The 18,765-nt window shown below is 38.5% G+C and overlaps 1 protein-coding gene across 1 annotated transcript in view; it reads left to right on the top strand.

Annotated features, from left to right (window-relative positions):
* NCEH1 (neutral cholesterol ester hydrolase 1) overlaps positions 1-14,423 on the top strand; it is a 73,007-nt gene extending 58,584 nt beyond the window's left edge. The window contains 2 exon segments of the mRNA XM_008579856.1: positions 9,131-9,302; positions 11,012-14,423. Of these exon segments, the coding sequence (XP_008578078.1) occupies positions 9,131-9,302; positions 11,012-11,629 (790 nt within the window). The 3' untranslated portion in view covers positions 11,630-14,423.
* Positions 14,424-18,765: the final 4,342 nt, after the last annotated feature.

Below are 18,765 nucleotides of genomic sequence, written 5' to 3' on the forward strand. Positions count from 1 at the left end.
GCCAGCATTTATTGTTCAGAGTCTTTTGGATTTTAGCCTTCCTAACTGGGATGAGAGGGTATCTCAGTGTAGTTTTAATTTGCATTTCCCCTATGCTGAGTGATGTTGAGCATTTTTTCATATGTTTGTTGGCCATTTGTATATCTTCCTTAGAGAAATGTCTACTTAGCTCTTTTGCCGATTTTTTAATTGGGTTGCTTGTTTTTTTTTTTTTTTGTAAAGTTGTTTGAGTTCCTTGTATATTCTGGATATTAATCCTTTGTCAGATGTATATTTTGCAAATATTTTCTCCCGCTCTGTTGGTTGTCTTTTAACTCTGTTAATTGTTTCTTTTGCTGTGCAGAAGCTCTTTAGTTTGATATAATCCCATTTGTTTATTTTTCCTTTGGTTGCCTGTGCTTTGGGGGTCGTATTCATGAAGTCTGTGTCCAATCCTACTTCCTGAAGTGTTTCTCCTATGTTTTCTTTAAGAAATTTTATTATTTCAGGGTGTATATATAATTTTATTTAATCCATTTTGAGCTGACTTTAGTGTATGGTGAAAGGTATGGGTCTAGCTTCATTCTCCTGCATATTGATATCCAGCTGACCATTTGTTTTCATTTTCCTTATATTCCACCCCTTCAGGGTCACTCGTAGTACAATCTACATGTATGGAATCTTCCACGATATTCCCTCAGTGAGGATAACTGACCCTTGCATCCATATAACCTCCATACTTATTGTACATTCTACACACCTTGAGGACTGTCCCCATATCTCTACCTTTTCAGCTGTATTTAGTGACATTCCATCCCAACATTCCCAAAAGTCTTTAGCTTGTTCCAGCACCAACTCAAAAGTCCAAAGTCCAAAGTTTCATCTGAGACTAAAAGCAAAACTTCCAGCTGTGAACCTGTAAAAATCAAAACCAAATTTATCTACTTCCAAGCTACAGTGGTAGGACAGACATTGGGTACACATTCCCATTCCAAAAGGGAGGAATAGATCAGAAGAAAGGAAAACACAGGCCCCAAACAAGTCTGAAACCCAATGGGGCAGACATTAAGCACAATGGGGCGTCTGGTCCCCCAAAGCATTGGGCAGCCTCGCTCCTACAGCTCTACCAGGCACAGTGCATTGGGCTGCTTTGGTGCCTGCATCTTTTCCAGGCCATCATTGCACGTTGCCAGTGGCCCTACAGTTCTGGGTTCCTGGCAGCAGCTCTGCTGTCCCACTAGACATTTCCCCAGTGGGGGCTCTGACCCCACTTTTCTGTTCCACGTTGCTCTAGTAGAGGCTCTGCCCCTGTAGCAGGTCTCTGCCTAGGTCCCCAGGCTTTTCCATACATCTTCTGAAATCTGGGTGGAGGCTTCCACGCCTCCACTGCTCTTATGTTCTGCCAGCCTGCAGACTTAACACGATGTAGACGCCACCAAGGTTTCTGGCTTATGCTGTCCAGAGCTGCTGCACAAACCACACTTGGGGCTGCTTGAGGCAGAGCTGCTCCAGCCAGAGCAGCTGGAATGCAGGGAGAAGGTTCCCGAGGATAGCGGCGCCCCAGGTCTGTCCTCTGGAAAAACTCAGTTCTCCTAGGCCTCCAAGTCTGTGATGAGAGCGGTGCCCTTCCATACTTCTGAAATGCTTTCAGGGCCTTTTTCCCATTGTCTTGGCTATTAGCATCTAGCTGCCCTATCTCCAGCTCCTGAATTATCTGAACCAGCTCGGCATACATTTGCCATTTGCTCACAGTTTTGGGCATTTCTCCAGCATTCACCCACACAGTTTGGACAGCTGCATTCACCCGTTCCATTAAGGAGTGGTTACCCTACCCCTGTGTGTATCTGCATCTCTTCTGTAACCACTTCTGCAGAGACAGGTGCGTAGTAATGGAGGCTAACTTTTCCACTTCCTCACCAGAGCACATCACAGTATCCACCCCTAGGTCCCATGACTGTAGCAGCCAGGCAGCCAGGAGTTCTCCCTTTTTCAGCTGAAACTATTTCCCCAAGCCAACCAATTCGACCTGGGTATATGGGACATAGGTCGAGAATTGGATCACCTGTGTGTTGCTTACCTGTTGTCCACCCAGTCCCATAGGCTGCTCATGCGTCATTTTCTGATGAACAACAGGACATGCCAGGAGATGCACAGTCTCCCCAACTCACCATTGGGTTAATCATTGTCCCCGATATTGAAAGCAGGGATGACCTGTGCATCCCTGAGACTCCAGAGCATGTCCCCGCACTTCCAACATGTCTGCCTTTTGTTTCAAATCTTGAAATCACACCACTTCATGAAGTGCCTGGTCCATATTGGCTCACAGTACAGTGAGCGACAGCCAGCCTCCAGTCAGCAGGAAAGCAGCCACCAGGTACCCCATACTTGTGGGTAGCCACATTTCCTCCCCCTCCTGAGGGGCTAATGGCTCCCTTACTTGCTCAGAATCCTGCTGACTACGCCAGTTGTTGGTCTGGGTCAGTTAACTTATTTACAACAAACACACGACCTCATGCTCAGCAAGATTCCATGCAACTGAGGGTGCCTGACCACTTGTTTTCATTTTCCTTACAGATGCGGAAAACTTCAAGTTGTGTTTTGCTTTTAATTAAATCTTCATTACACTCATAAACTCTCCATTATATGTAGATGCCTTAGAACTTTTCCCATTCCACCACATGGCAGGTGGCGGCATCCATAGAGAACTGAAAACTGTACAGAACTGTAGAGAAGAAAAGAAGCTGATCTTAGTTTTGCTGCTCCCAGAGTTATAAGCAATGGGACTTTTATGCCTCTTTTTTCATCCATAAAATTATAGGAGTTCAAGCTGACAAAATCACAGTGCTTTTATAAGGCACAATACAACACGCATCTCCACAAATAGTTGTACAGTATGTAAGAGACTCTGAGAAACACGTAATGATGGTGATGTAACCGTGACCTTTCTTCTGCCCCTTGTCCTGCCCTTCCTCAGAGTCATGAGCAGAGAAATCCTCGCTCATCACCCCTGCCGGACAGGCTTGGAAGGTAGGCAGACTAAATTCCTCAGGAGTTCCATTCAAATAAAAGGAAAGATTTACTCAAAACTTGCCTTTCACTCAGCCCAGGCTGACCTTAGCAAACTGAAATAAGTGTCACAGATAATTTAATACTACAGAGAGAATATTGTGAGCTTCTTTTTAAAATGAAGGTTGTTTCATTTTCTTCCGTCATTAAAAATCCATTGGTTTCTCATTTGTGATTTAGGTCTTTTAGAATTTCTTGGGGTGGGGTGGGGAATTGGAGCTTTCCAAAAAGCTTGTGTTGCAGCTACCAGAATACCTGTGACCCCAAACCACTGTGAACTTCTGAAGGCTCTTCCCACCCACACCTGAACCTTATGGAGCTATTTTTAACCGTGGAAAAAGGAGTCTACAAGGACAGGCTTGGCAGTGAGCCCACCTGGGCATTTGTCACCACCTGTGGGAGTGCTCTTGCTCTCTATTTATCCTTAAGGTTAAAGGTGAGGTTTGCCTCTGAACAGAGGAGGCAGTTGAGACAAATGTAGGGAACCTAGGGACCTCCCTGCTGTTTACATAGATAGGTCTTCTGAAGTCTTAAGCTGTGAACAGGTCATTGGGCTTCACATCATTTAAACTGATCACAATTCTAGGCCCCATCACTCCACTCCTAGGATTTTGGTGGGAAGCATTGTGGCATCAGTCAGGTTTTTAAAAATATTACTCTTGTTCAGTCAGCCAAGCCTTTGCTAATTTCCACTCTTCCTTACTGAGTGATTGGTAGCCAAAGCCATCTCAAGGGGCCAATTTTGAGAGCAGAAGCAGAAAGGAAGACCCTTCCTCAAACTTTATGCACAAACCACATTTTAAGAATGAAAAGAGAAACAATCATGCATTCACAATTTTTTCACTCTAGAGAAATTGTATCATACGTTCTTTCAATGGAAAGGAAGTTTCTTTTAGAGGAATAAATAGATTCTTCCTCTGAAATTGTCTCCCTCAAATAGAGAGTGAAATATAGATTTAATTATTGATTTGTTTCAGATACCCCTTACTAAAGACATGGATTCTTCACAGTTGGAGTGGAGGATATTAACTTTTTTATGTTCCCAAGATGAATCTATTGAGCTTTTCTTAGGAAATGGAGCAAAGGTAAAAAACAAAAAACAAAAAGAAAAAAAACCTGAAAGAGGAATGAGGCTTATCTCTTTCCTACTGAATCTAATAGGAATATAATTTCATACTAGAATATCACATGTACCTTTCACCTAACTGGCAGTACAGAACACAGTGTCCTTTCCCACAGCAGAAGGTTGTTGTACACATGCTTTACGGGTTAGGTTATTTTGAGGGAGAATCTCATTTCAACCCTCGTTGAACACTAGTGTCATTCGGGGTTTCTACTTCCTTATGCTGCTTGCAGCAACTCATATTTCTCCTCAACTTAGGGCTTGTGTACAATATCTGCCTTTGACTTAAGGAGCATTTTGTCATTCTTTCTGAGCACTGCTCCATCTCCTTGGTCACTGTTAATAAAGTAGGTAATAAAATAAGTATTAGGTCATAGAAATGGTGCTGCTTATTTCAGTTAAGGTGAATCATATTCTTTGGTACATAATTATGACTTCCTGTCTACTTCTAGAGAAAGTTGAAGTGTCTGTGTTAGACATATGTCATATAGACTTTGAGAGCTCCAAGGAAGGAGAGTTATTTTTGGCTGGGGACTCAGAAGGTTTAATGGAAGAAGTGGCATTTGACATGAGACTAAAAGGATGGGAACATTTGATGAGGAAGTGATGAGGGAAGGGCACATGGGATGGAGAAAGGAACTAATACATTGGGAACAGGACCAGGGGAGGTGTGTTCAGAAAACAGAATGTGAGTGAACTCTAATATTTCTGAAGCCTGGCTGCATGTTAGAATTACTTGGGGAACAAGTTTTTCTTCAAATGTAGATATTGGGCCCTGCCCCAGACGCTTAAATTGGAATATTTTGTAGACGAGTTCAAACCTTAGTGTTCTTTAAAAACTTCCAAGATTATATATGTATGTATGTAAGGAGCATACAGAGTTGAGAACCCTTGAGCTAATGCATAGAATACAGGAAGTGGAGTCCTTGGAGATGGGCCAGAAGAGTCGGTGTGTTAGGAACAATTCCTCTGTTACATTTTTAAAGCTGTGTGATTTATTACTTTCTCCACTACAGATAGTGCTGTATGATATATATCTTATATGTAAAACATATAACACAAATCTTTAAAATTTTGTTTGAAAGGAAGAAAAGTATGTTATTAAAGTTGTACCATGTGTCAGGCATTGTACTAGGTGGTTTGTTTTGAAAATACTGTAAAACCATTGACATCATGACATCATGAGAGACGTTCTGGGATGTCAAAAATGAACAGTTTTGAGAATTGCTGCTTTGAGGGGGGAAATATATATATATATATATATTTGTTTGTTTAATTCCTTGTACTAGCCAGCCACCAAAAAAAGTCAAAAAAAGACAAAAAGAAATTTTAAAAAGGGGGTTTTGATGAATGAGAATATATTTATAAGGTTAGGGATGGCATGGGTTTTGAAGTCAGTTCAGGCAGGTCCAGCTCTGCTGCTTATTAACTGTTGCAGACAAGGTACACATCATCCTTGAGCCTCGAGTTCTCATCCTTAAACCCTTAAACAGGTTTGCTCCAAGATTTAAGTGAAACACATCTGTAGGACACTTGGCAAAGTGCCTCACCTGGTAGGAATATGATAATCTTTAAAGAGTATATACATTTATTCAATTGATTGAACCTCAGGCCTGAGTTGTTTTTTTTTTCTTAAATATATACAATTTTACTTTATTTTTTTGGTTTTTTTCCATTTATTTATTTATCAGTATATTCATGGTTATAAATCATTCTTTATGCCCCTTATCCAATCCCCCTTCCCCCCTCTAATAATCATAGATTCTCTCCATCTGATAGATTAACTGTTCCTCTGTTGGTTGGTTGCCTAGATGATCTGTCCAGTACTGAGACAGGTGTGATCAAATCCTCCCCTATTATCATAAATTGATGCTTCTTCTATTACTCTGGACTGTGCTTTATGGAGAGAGAAGACCTCCTCTTTTTTGGGGGGGGGTCTCCATTGGTGCCTCTCCTTATGTCAATGAAATTGAGAGTCTGATGTTCCATCTGCACTATGGCTGTGACTGCTGCTATGGAGACTAGCCGCTTTTGCAGTAGCTGCGGCAATTGCGGTGATTATGGAGGGCTACCCATGTGAAATTGGTGTTTTTGGTGTACTCTTTACCTGGCTGTGGCTGGATTCAGCTTCACCCGGCTCCATACCTTAGGCCCCCAGTGGGGCCCGGGGCAGTGGTATCATGCCTAAGTTTATATCAAATTTGGTCCTAATAGGATGTATGTGCAGTGATGAAGATAGGCTGTCTAGCTGGCATAGCAGAGTCATCTCTCCCTGCAATGAATAGGGCCAATTGAAGCTATATACATATATATGTATATATAATATATATCAGGTGCTTTAATTAAATTCAAGATACACAATTTTTTAACTTAAAAAAGTCAGAACCCTCTTTTAGTACTTTTCAGGGACATAGCTTTGAACCCAAGCAGCAGATGGAAAATATATTTATCTATGCTTTCTTTAGCTCTGCCACCCATAAATTTCCTCCTGATTCTTGGTTTTCTGTATCTATGAAGATATTACTAAGTTTTGTTATACCTCTCAGGTAAATGTCAAGCTACTCTGAAGGTTCATCTTACACCAGATGACCTAAGAAATATCTAGTCTCAGTATATTCTCCAATGTAAAATAATAAGTCTTTTTTTATTAAGTAAAACTAGAGAATGTTTCCAACTTGAACAGAGATAAGGGGAGGAGTTAGAATATGGATCTTTAAGGGTACCAGGAAGACCTTCACATCATAATCTGTTTTTAAGCGTGTTTACCCTGTTATCTGAGGCAGTTATTAATTGACAAGATTAAGTAGTAGCATGTTCTTTTAGATTACCAAATTCCCTTGATTCAAATTCACTGACATTTTCTGAAATAGCATCTGAAAATTCAATTAAATTCATATATGTGTGCTAGTAGGAATATGTTTTAACCTCCTGGGCAACCAGGAAAACAGTTTATCATGATTTATGGGATGTTGCTGAAATGAAATAGCCTTTATTTTCACAACTTGAGACATGAAGTACATCTGTTTTTATCAAGTTGTTTTCTTGTTTTCTTGTTTGGTTGCTGAACAGTATGGGAATACAAACCCCTTCTGTTTTTATTAAAATTAAGAATTCAGCTTGGTAATACTGAGTTTAAAAAATTGAGACCTCCTCCAAGAACTGGGGGTAAATAAAGTCATGTGAGATGGTGCCACGTAGTGGAAAAAATAGTGTAAGCCTGCTCCTTTTCCCCTTTGTGGAATAGTATAGCAGCAGCTTTAAGAAACAGTGAAAATCAACCGGAAAAAAATGCTTTGTATTTTTTTAATTAATTGATCACCACAGATGGAAAAATAAGAAAGAAATTAGAAATCTTATTTTATCTGCTATACAGAAAACACAGGGAATTTCTTATTGCATTTAGTTTCAAAATGTAATAATTCCTGAATAACAAGATCTGTATTCACTACATATCAGGGTATTTCACAAACATTTGTCCATTTGATTGTATCTTCACTGAATGCCAAGGTTTTTAATTAGCTAGCTTGATTTTATGAGAGGAAAATAAATGGTCTTGTATAGAGTAGCTTAGAAAAAATTAGTTTCTGAAATTAAGTATGCTAATTATAAAATGGAAATCAAAAGACCTGAGTCTTAACTGACTGTTATTCAACTTTAATTAGGTAATTCGTTTCTGACCTACCTTATTTTGGTCCCTGTTTGAGTTATTTTACAAGTCAGATAATTTTTCTGTTCCTCAGTTTCTTCATTTGCAAAATGAAGACATGTTAATGCTCAAAAAAGTTTTATTGGATGAATGATTATGTGTCCAGTGTACTGGTAGATACTAGAAACATAATGACAAATAAAACACAGTTCCTGATATCAGAGGATATAGTTTTTAGAGGAAATACATAAAGAAATAATTTTACTTTGAGGAAATAAGAATGTTGATATACCCTAATACATAGAAATATCAAGGAATAATAGCCAACTCAGCCCCAGAAGCAGTGGAGTTCCAGTCAAGGAATGCTGCCTGGAAGAGGCCAAACCCTTCAATTAAAGCTTTAAAGATGGGTGAGAATCAATAAGCAAGGGAGGAGGGTGGAGACTGAGAGAAGGCACTCCAAGGCAAGATTACCAATATGAACATGTAAGGTAGTATTATGGGTGGGGCATTTGACAAAACCAGGGGTCTTTGGGACTCTTAATCCTACTAGCTGTACAGAGTAGGATTCCCAAAGACTCTGATCTTACTAAGTGGGGAGCCCCAGAAGTGTCTCAGAGGCTTTCTGGCAAACTTAGCTTTCCTTTTGCTGGTTAACAACTGGCCTTTTAGTTCCATCCTTCCAGTGAGTGAGTGCATTGCTTTGGTTTAATATCAGGTTGGCATGGACCTCTTCAGTGGAGTACAATTATACTATTTTTATCAAATAGATTATGAAGAATACCATATGGAGTCATTAAATAGGAAACCAACTAAGCAGTTAATGCTACCAAGTCACCTTCTAATCCAGTGGTATTGTGAATGAAACTCTGGCTTCCAGAAATAAAATTCCAAAATCTATTATGGTTCTATCCATGTCTTAATAATCAACATCTGCTTTGTATTTTGAAGTTTTGTTTTTGCATTGGTGGTGGTGGTAAGTATGTGTTGTTTGGTTTGGTGGCTGATAGTCAAAACAAAACAAAAAATAAGACTATCACTAATACAAAATAACTACATTTTAAACCAAATATTTGATTTGCAAGAAAATAGATGGTTTATTTTTATATTTATTTTAATTGTTTATCTGTTTCTGGATTTAAAAGAACCAGTTTTCCTTTAAACTTTATCTTTTTGGAGGGGGGCGGACAGCTGGCCAGTCCAGGGATCCAAACCCTTGACCTTGGTGTTACCAGCTCCACACTCTAACCTTTAAACTTTACATGATCTATAAAAAACTTGATGAAGTCCTTAAATGAATACTTTTGTCTTCACAGTTACAGGCTAGTTCCAAATGTTTATTTTCCTGAGCAAATTCATGATGTTGTACGCGCCACAAAGTATTTCCTGCAGCCAGAAGTCTTACAGAAGTATATGGTTGACCCAGGCAGAATTGCCATTTCTGGTGACAGTGCTGGTGGGAATTTGGCTGCTGTCCTTGGACAACAGGTAATGCCACTGCTCTGAGATGCTGGTAGTAGGGGTGCATGTTAATGTCCAACAGACCAACACATTCTCCATTACACATGGCAAAGGCATAGTCAGGTGAGCTGGTCACTAGACAAGTTACTTATATGATTGCAGGTGGAGAGCTCTCAGAGATCTTTTTAAAGTAGGAAGACAGTCATCAGAGGAAGTGTCATCTCTGAGTCCTTGTAAAGACTCTGATTACAATCAATGTTAGAGAAGAGCTAACATCCCTTGCTCCTCAGGAATATGCATGGAAATTAAGTATCCCCTGCTCCTTTTCCATGTTTGACTTGCAAAATGGAGTATTTCTGCTTAAATCTCAATAACGAAGAATTTTTCCTTAGAACTTTGAGCCAAATAAAAAAATTGAAAAGTTTCCCACATTTTTTTTAAATACAAAAGAAAAATAAATCAGAAGTCTCAGCCATTTAAAATGTTATGTTACAAGTTAATCTGAGCTTTATCTGGTTGAATTCTTTGAAAACTGTGTCTAGCTCTAAAAGCACTCAAAATTTTTGGCAGCTATGTAAACTCTAAGATAAGCACACATTTTCTTCCTCTTGTGGATTAAAAAATCTGAAGAATAGAATCTCTGTCTTCTCACCTCCAAATTTTTTTGGTATTCTCAAAAAACATCTGTCATTTTATTTGTGATGTACCTTGGTTTCTTTGTCCTTTGCTACAATTAAAAAACTTGATTCTCCTCTTGGCATTGGCAAGATTGCTATTCACGTATCCAAACTTAATCAGAAGAAAGTCCTGGTGCAGTGGGGAGAGCATTATGGGCTTTAACCCCAGACAAAACTATGGTCTATGGAACTATGGTTTCTAAAGTCCAGGTGTGAAGCAAAATTGCATGGCTAAAGTTACCTTGAAAATCATTTAGTTACCTGTGAAACATAGTGACCTAATTAGCTTCCTTTTAGAAGTTACATGACAAATATATAATTTTAGACATTAGAACTACAAAATGGGGCAATATAGTCACACTTCACAGAGGCATGGAGGAACTGAAATCTTTTGAGGTGGGGATTTCATTCACATTCCCATGACAAACTTCACTCTGGGGCATGTGCTCATTAAGTAGATAGAGGGTGCATTGTCAGAACTATTTAAATTCTTAACTGTTTCGGGTAGGATGAAGACTAAATGCTCATCAGAGGGGATAGATGCCCTGATGTCCTACTAAAACACTGGAGTCCTATCATCCATTCATTTAGCTTTTTCCACCCCTCCCCTCTGGAAGTATAAGAGGAGTTGTTTCGTTTTTTTCTCCCTAAGAAGCCATTGCTTTTTTGAGCCTGTAGGGATAAAAAATTAAATAAGGTTCACACATTATCCATCCATAATACCCAGCATGTGTTTAATACCAAAAGACAGATACAAGTAATATGTTAATGGGGGTTTAAAGACCTAAGAGATCATGTACCTTTGAAAAGTTCACTCAAAACTATGAGTTGCAAATATCATACCTTTCTTAGTAAATATCCAACAGCTTAATAGAGTGGCTGTGGTGGTGATAGGAAATTATTTATTTTTTAAACTATATTACTGAATGGCATGTTTGGTAGAAATATAATACTTGTACCTTTGATGGATTCAAAGTAACACATTAAGCTACTTTGTAGGTGGTTTCTGTAAAAGGAACCATGCAAAATGAAATAACGTGTTTGCTTCCTCTTCTCCAGTTTAATCAAGATGCTGACCTAAAAAGTAAGCTCAAACTGCAGGCTTTAATTTATCCAGTTCTTCAAGCTTTAGATTTTAACACACCCTCTTACCAACAAAATGTGAATGCCCCAGTCCTGCCCCGCTATGTCATGGTAAAGTATTGGGTGGACTACTTCAAAGGCAACTATGACTTTGTGCAGGCAATGATAGTTAACAATCACACTTCACTTGATGTGAAAGAGGCTGCTGCCCTCAGGGCCCGTCTAAACTGGACGGCCCTCTTGCCTGCATCCATCACCGAGAACTACAAGCCTGTTGTGCAGACCACGGGCAATGCCAGGATCATCCAGGAGATCCCTCAGTTGCTGGATGCCCGTTCTTCCCCACTCATCGCAGACCAAAAAGTGCTACAGCACCTCCCAAAGACCTATATTCTGACGTGTGAGCATGATGTCCTAAGAGATGATGGGATCATGTATGCCAAGCGTTTGGAGAGTGCAGGTGTGGAGGTGACCCTCGATCACTTTGAGGATGGCTTCCATGGATGCATGATTTTCACCAGCTGGCCCACCAACTTCTCAGTGGGAATCCGGACTAGGAATAGTTACATCAAGTGGCTGGATCAAAACCTTTAAAGGAGTAAAACTTCTAGAAGTCTCAAACCCCTCCTGACCTCCTGCACCTGCTTTGGAAAGACAAGCACTTTTTAGTTGACTAATTTCCCCCAGTTACTTGTTAGATATGGAATGTCTATTTCCTTCAGACTTTATGGTAATTTAATTTTTTTTGAAATGAATTTGACTAACTTGAGTGCAAAAACATCTTAATTTGATTCCCAAAGTGGGCTGGTCTCTCTGTTTTTATTATTTTAGCCAACTACTAATACCCACCAGCTGTAGAAAGCAGGACTAGGAGCTGGAAATCACCTTGGGTCCTGCCTTAATCCAGATGTTCTTTTCAGAAGAAATTCTTCCAGTTGTGGATGATATAATGACCTTTAATGAGTTAAGAAAATGTGGGCTCTTATTCAGCTTGCTAGAGTTTACTTTCAGTTCAGAGCAGTGTTAAATGTGTGCACCATCAGGTCAGTGCTAGGGACATAGTGCCGTCTGTTCTTTGTGGATGGATGGTTTTGTTTCTATGGGAATTTCAGCAAAGGCTTTCTAGCAAGGACAAGTTTCTCAAAGGACTTTCTTCCTCTGGAGTGTCAATTTTATGGGATGGCTATCTATAAGTCCATTTGGGTTATAAGGACACTTGCGAGTTACTTTCTACCATTATTATTAGAAAATATGAGGTTGCATGCACTGGCTATCCGTACATCAGTATGTTTTTGTTGTTTTTTGGTTATTCCATCTCCTTGGGGAGATCCTTTGGGAGTGAATTTATTTAGATTTAGAATAAATTTTCCATTACAGAACAAGTAAAAATAGACAAATGAAACATCCTATTGTTTCATAAAAATACTTCTGATGTAAATTACCAAGAGCAGTGTGTATATATTTGGCATAGTCAGAAAATACATTTAATATAAGTTTAAAATTCTGAAAAAGACCTTTAGCGGGTCAACTTTTTTTACTTAGATGGATTTTAAATGGGGCTATTTTGGTATTATATAATGTATTGCTTATTTTTTAAAGTTATTCAGTGTTAATATATATAGCTAGACTTAGGATTTTTCAGAATAATGTCTGTAATAAATATTAGAAATAATGGTATTTTTTAAAAACCACCTTAGAATTATATCTACATGTAGTTTTATGGAAACAGAAAAAATAGTTATTATTACTCCTCCTATACATTACACCTAAATATTTTGTTGTTTATATGCATATACAAGTTAAAATAATTAGAAACTATGACTGCACTTGGTAAAGTCATCTAAACTTATAGTTCAGTAGCCTAGGCAAGACACACACTGCTCACCTCTGTTCTTTATAGTTAGAGGAACACTAGCCTCTGAGTGAAGGGCATACATTGGCACCTGGTGTCTACATCCGCCATTTTCTCCTTCCAGCCAAGTCTAGAAGTTCTAACAGCCTGAGCTGAACTTCATGTAAAGTCTTCACTGCCAGTGAGAATATCTTTGGCACAGGAAGAAACTCCAGTTCTGATTTGAGTTGAGTTCCTCTGCCCTCCTTCTAGCCACCCTTACTTCTGCCCCAATCCTTGCCACTTTTAGGGATTGTGGATAGCAAGTACAGCTGAGTAATGATAAAATGCACTGTGGAAGGTGGAAACTTTTCACTCCTTTGAAAGACTGGTATTTTCCACTTCTGGAATAAAATAATGAACAATTGCATACATATTTTTCATTTACTGTATGAGCCAGGAACATTTTATGTACAAAGCAGAAGTAAATGCAACAGTGTGTGTTTGTGTGTGTACCTTTGTATGTATAAAAATATCATACAAGCTAACTTGCTAATGTACTTAGGCAAGTCACTTATCATCTCTGGGCCTCTTCTCGCTTTCCTCTAAAATCAGAGAGCTAAACCACTTGATCCTTGAGGTCTCTTTCAGCTGTAAATTACAACCATTTTGTCAGACTGGCAAATTGTATTGGCCTCTTCTATGGCGGTTTTTTGGTAGGTCACAATTCTATACACACAGACACATGCATCATGACAGATTTTTTTTTCAAAAAATAACTGGATTTTAGTTCTTACTCTATCATAGCTATCCTCCTCATATAATATTGTTCTTTTTGACACCATTTGGAGGAACCTACATTTGGTCTTTATTTTGGAATCATCTACCTCTAAGAAAGACAAAACAAAGTGACAATTTTCCCCAGAATTATGAGACAAATCTTAGAGTAATTCCAGATCTCTAAAGGGTTCATGCAGATGAAAAGGGAATTGAAGGAAAAAAGGGATCAGCCACTATTTCTGATAAAATACTTGAGTTTCATTGTTCTTTTAGTTTTTATTCTTATGAAAAATGTTTACACTCTGCAGATTGATCTTTTTAAAAATTATTTTGGCTTTGTTTTATTTTCCATTGCACAAAAACATTGTAATCTTTTTGTAATATTGTTGTCTGTGAAACATGAATATTAATATATGAAGAAAAAACCCTGAAGATACTGCAAAATATAGTGAAGTATAAATTATTATTATTATTATTATTATTATTATTATTATTATTGGTGGCTGGCTGGTACGGTATAAATTAATCTTAATGTTTTATCATTGATTTGTGAAGAATTTAAGACTATTATATAATTATATTGGTAAATATAATATTTTATGCATGACCTTTTAACTTTGACTTTTTGCTTATTTCCCATTGCAAAGGGGAAGGCAGATTTTATGAAGGATTTCAGTAGCATATATGTTTTATAAAATGAAAATCCAATGTGAAGATAAGAAAGTATATATATCTGTTTCAAATCATGTTTGGAAATAAAATGGCTCCATCTGAGAATGTGCCTCTTTCTCCTTCTTGTTTCGTTTCTGGCTCCCATTTGAGACAGTGCTCTTTCTTTTTCTTTCTCTATCCCAGATCCCTAGCCACAATTCTGTCCACCAGAGTACTCCAGCTGTCTTTCAATCACTGAGAAGTGGTTCAGTGGCCCTGTGTCTAAGTACAGTGTGTGTTGCCCTGCCCAAGGGGAACCTGCCTTGGACTGGCTAGAATATTTGTAAAAGCCAGGCAGGCCCTGGGACTATTTTGGACGTGATTTTTAGCCAAAGAAGTATCAATATCACTGAAGGCAAGTCCTCAAATCAACCCTATCATCATCACAAGCAAATCTAATAATTTCAGACGAGTTTATTGTATTTGTTTATATCAATATCATAGAAATTTACAAAACTTTCTAGAGTGAAATGTTTATATTGTTGTAAATAGTCACATACAGGTATGTAAATTAGGTTTTCCTATTAAATTATAGTTACTTTCATCTTCTCCAACACAGCCTCTGGTGTGTGGCTATATTTTGCTAGAAGGATCCACTAACAATTCCAACAATTCTCCATTGTGGCATTTAAGTGTAAACTCTAAATATTTCAATATTGTTTTTCTTGTGATTTTTATTCTTTATTGCCCCCCCCCTATTGCCCCCCCCCTTTTTTTTACATCTTTTTTGTTGTCATTGGCAGCTGGCTGGCATAAGCATCTGAACCCTTGACCTTGGTGTTATAACACATCTCATATTTTATAATGAACCTCCTATTTAAACATATGGAAGATGTTGATATCAGTACCAGATTCCCCAAATCCCAAAGACTGTAAATGTAAATGAAATTTCTAATAGGCATACATGACACCCTGTGTCACTCAGCACAATATTTTGTCATTAGAGAGAGAGGCTGGTGACATCATCTGCACGTCTTCTGTTTGGAAGGCTCCTCCTCCAGATTATCTCATGGCTGCCTCATCGTTGACATTTCCGATTAAATGTCTCTTCGCAGAGAAGTCTACCTTCTCGGCCAGATTACTTGCCTAAGATAGTACCCAGCTCTTCCCGTCACGACCCTCTCTCCAGTGCCAGGCCGTCTCCATCTGATTGCTATGTTCATTGTTGCTGTTTTCCATCTCTCTTCTCTGTCTGAAATCTTATTAATTCTATGCTTGTTTTCTGTTTTCCCCATGCTTAAATATAAGCCCTATGAGGGTGGGGACTTTGTCTTGTTCATTCTTATTTCTTCAGCACTTAGAGCACATAGTGGACTTATAAAAAATGGTTTTGAATAAATAAGTCCTCAGAAAACTTCAATTTATAAGAATTAGGGGATTATTTTCCATTTGTTTCTACTAGAAGTTAAGTTTGTGTCAAATATATCAGCACCGCACTCTCCCGAGTGATTTTTTTTTTTTTTTAAAAGATGACCGGTAAGGGGATCTTAACCCTTGACTTGGTGTTGTCAGCACCACGCTCAGCCAGTGAGCGAACCTGCCATCTGTATATGGGATCCGAACCCAGGGCCTTGGTGTTATCAGCACCGCACTCTCCCGAGTGAGCCACGGGCCGGCCCTATGTCAAATATAAATGGTTACTTAAAACTAAAATCTAAGTATTTCCAAGCAAAATTAAATAATTCAAAGGAATTTAAGCCTACCACTAACTACCAAATTTTACAGCAAAAAAATGTTTTTGAACGAATAAAGATTTGTTTTCTTCCTCCCACAACTCAAGTGTGTTCTGAATTTTTCTCAACAAATATTGAATAAACCATTGCAAAGTTCTACAAAAGGATGATTTGTATAATACATTCCACAAGTGTTCCATGGAAGTCAATTTCAGAGTCGAGATCAGGGCTGGCCTGTTAGTTCACTTGGTTAGAGTGTGGTGCTGTTAACTCCAAGGTCCAGGGTTCAATCCCTGTACCAGCTAACCACAAAAAAAAAAAAAAAAAAGTTTGAGGAATTTCAACCAAACAAAATAATTCTACCACTTGTAGGATGTTGTTTTCCCTTTTATTTTCATTATTATTTATTTTTTTGGTGGCCGGCCCAGTACAGGGATCTGAACCTTGACCTGATTATTATAACACTGACCTCTAACCAACTGAGCTAATCGGTCAGCCAATTTTCATTATTTTTTAATAGAGAGTCAAATGCTATGGTTTTTATTCCAGTTAAATTTATAAAATCAAGAAATAATACTTATTTTGCTTGGTCACAGATTAAAGTTATTTTAAGTATCCTACTTTGATAAATGATTTACTAAGTAACGTAGCCGCTGCTTATTTCATTTCCATCACTCATAGAATGAAGTTCCCTTCCTTCTGGACAATGATAGTACCTAAATTTGGGTCCTTAATTCAATTTATTATCTCATTCAAGTACTTGGTAAAGTATCTCTCCTTTCTCTTTCATCTCTCCATCTCTACTCACTGCTTCCTCTGAGCTCCTGAACAAATCTGGCCTAAACAGAAGAAACTCCTCTTTGGCCTTTTGTCTCCATTTTTTTTTTTTTTCTTCTGTGAATTTTCTATAGTTTAAAAAGTTGGCAAATATCATAATCTTCACAAAACTATTTCATGCAGTTTTCATCAAAAAATGTGTGTATACATATACCAAGGGAGAGTTTAAAATTATATATCCTGCAATATTGTTTTGGTTTTCTATTGCTAAGCATCAAATCATTCTGAAACTCGTATTTAAAACAATAGCCAATTGTTATCTCAGAATTATGAGTTGACTGAGCTTAACTTGGTGGTACATCTGCTAAACACAGTGCTGACTGGGGCTGCAAACATCAGAGAGTTCCACTGGGCTAGAGCGTTCATGAGGGCTCACTATATAGCTGGCAGTTGTGCTGGCTGTTGGCTCAGTGACTTGGTTCTCCTCCACATGGCTATTCCTCCTGAATTGGGGTTCTAACTGCATGGCATTTGGATTCCAAGATAGAGCAACCAGTGTGCAAAACCAGAAAGCTTTGTATCTCCTAAGGTCCAGATTTGGATGTTATTCAGCATCACTTCCACCATATTCAAAGCAATCCACCGGTCAAAGCAAATCACAAAATCAGCCCTGATTCAAGGGAAGGGGAAATAGACACCATTGTTTAATGGAAGAAATGACAAAAATTTATAGCCTCTTTAATGCACCACAATTCTTTCCAGAAGAGACCTTCCATTTTGACTAGTCATTGATGAGAACAAAAACCTCTTTTTACATTTTTTCTTATGTCTGATGAATGGGAGAATTTTCCAAATGTTGCTTCTGGCCCCATACATTTCTAACTTTGTTTTTCCTCCACTTTCCTTAAACTTCTTTTGCTGAGTGCCATAGAATAAGTTCATATAGCAATATGTCTGGCCCTGCACTTCAGCAGAAGTGAGATAGGGGTGTTCCTGGAAGCTATTCCTCTATTGGGTAAACCAGCAATAACTTAACTGAAGCAGCTGCAAATCACATAAATATATCCCACTAAACTTAAGCTAATGTATCCCAGCTCAATTTTTTCTTGATGGGATCCCAAAAATGCCTGCAGCCACTCCAAGCCATCTAACGTGGGGATCATGATGAATAAGTTGGAATGGAAAGAGTCAGTGATACTAACCAGCTGCAGTTAAAAGGTATTTTAACTTTGTGTGTTTTTTAAAAAGCAATAATCTTATGCACCTATTCCAACTCCTTGAAGGGGGCCCATGGAGATGAGGGGCCCTAAGCTCGAGTTTTATGATAAATCTGTCCTTGCACAAGATTCAGATTAATATGTTTGCCCTCCCTGTAGATGCCTCTCCTGGGCCATCTGTAGCACCACCAGTGAGGCAAGTCTCAAACTAAATGCAATACCTTTTCCCCCTGTACAGGCATTGCCTTATATAGTCACTATTTCACTTGATTGTACCACCTTCTTTCCAGTTATCCAAGGTAGAATTATGACAGTTTTCTTTATCTCCTCTGGTCCTCTCTACCTTTCAATCACCAAGTCCAATCAATTTTATTTCCAAAATATTTCCCAAATCCATTTCCTTCTTTCCATCCCTGGACATGCTGCTCTAGTTGCCCAAATAATTGCAATGATTCTCTAACTAGTTTTCTTCTCCCCCTCAATCTTGTATCCCTCAAATTCATCCACTCCACACTGCAAAAGTGATGAATTAAAACTCAAATCTGACCAACTTACTTGTTTGTTTGTTTATCTTGGTGGCTGGCCTATACAGGGGACTTCTAAACTCAAAGTCCCTCAGTCTACTGGCAAGGCTCGGGCCACTTGACATTATATACACAGCTCTCCCTCCTGACATTGCTCCATCCTATCTCTGCAGGAGCATTTCTCCAAGTGGTGTCTGGGGGCCCACAAAATCAAAAC

The sequence above is a fragment of the Galeopterus variegatus genome, unplaced genomic scaffold, assembly GCF_000696425.1.
Source record: "Galeopterus variegatus unplaced genomic scaffold, G_variegatus-3.0.2 Scaffold1967, whole genome shotgun sequence".
Lineage (NCBI taxonomy): Eukaryota > Metazoa > Chordata > Mammalia > Dermoptera > Cynocephalidae > Galeopterus > Galeopterus variegatus.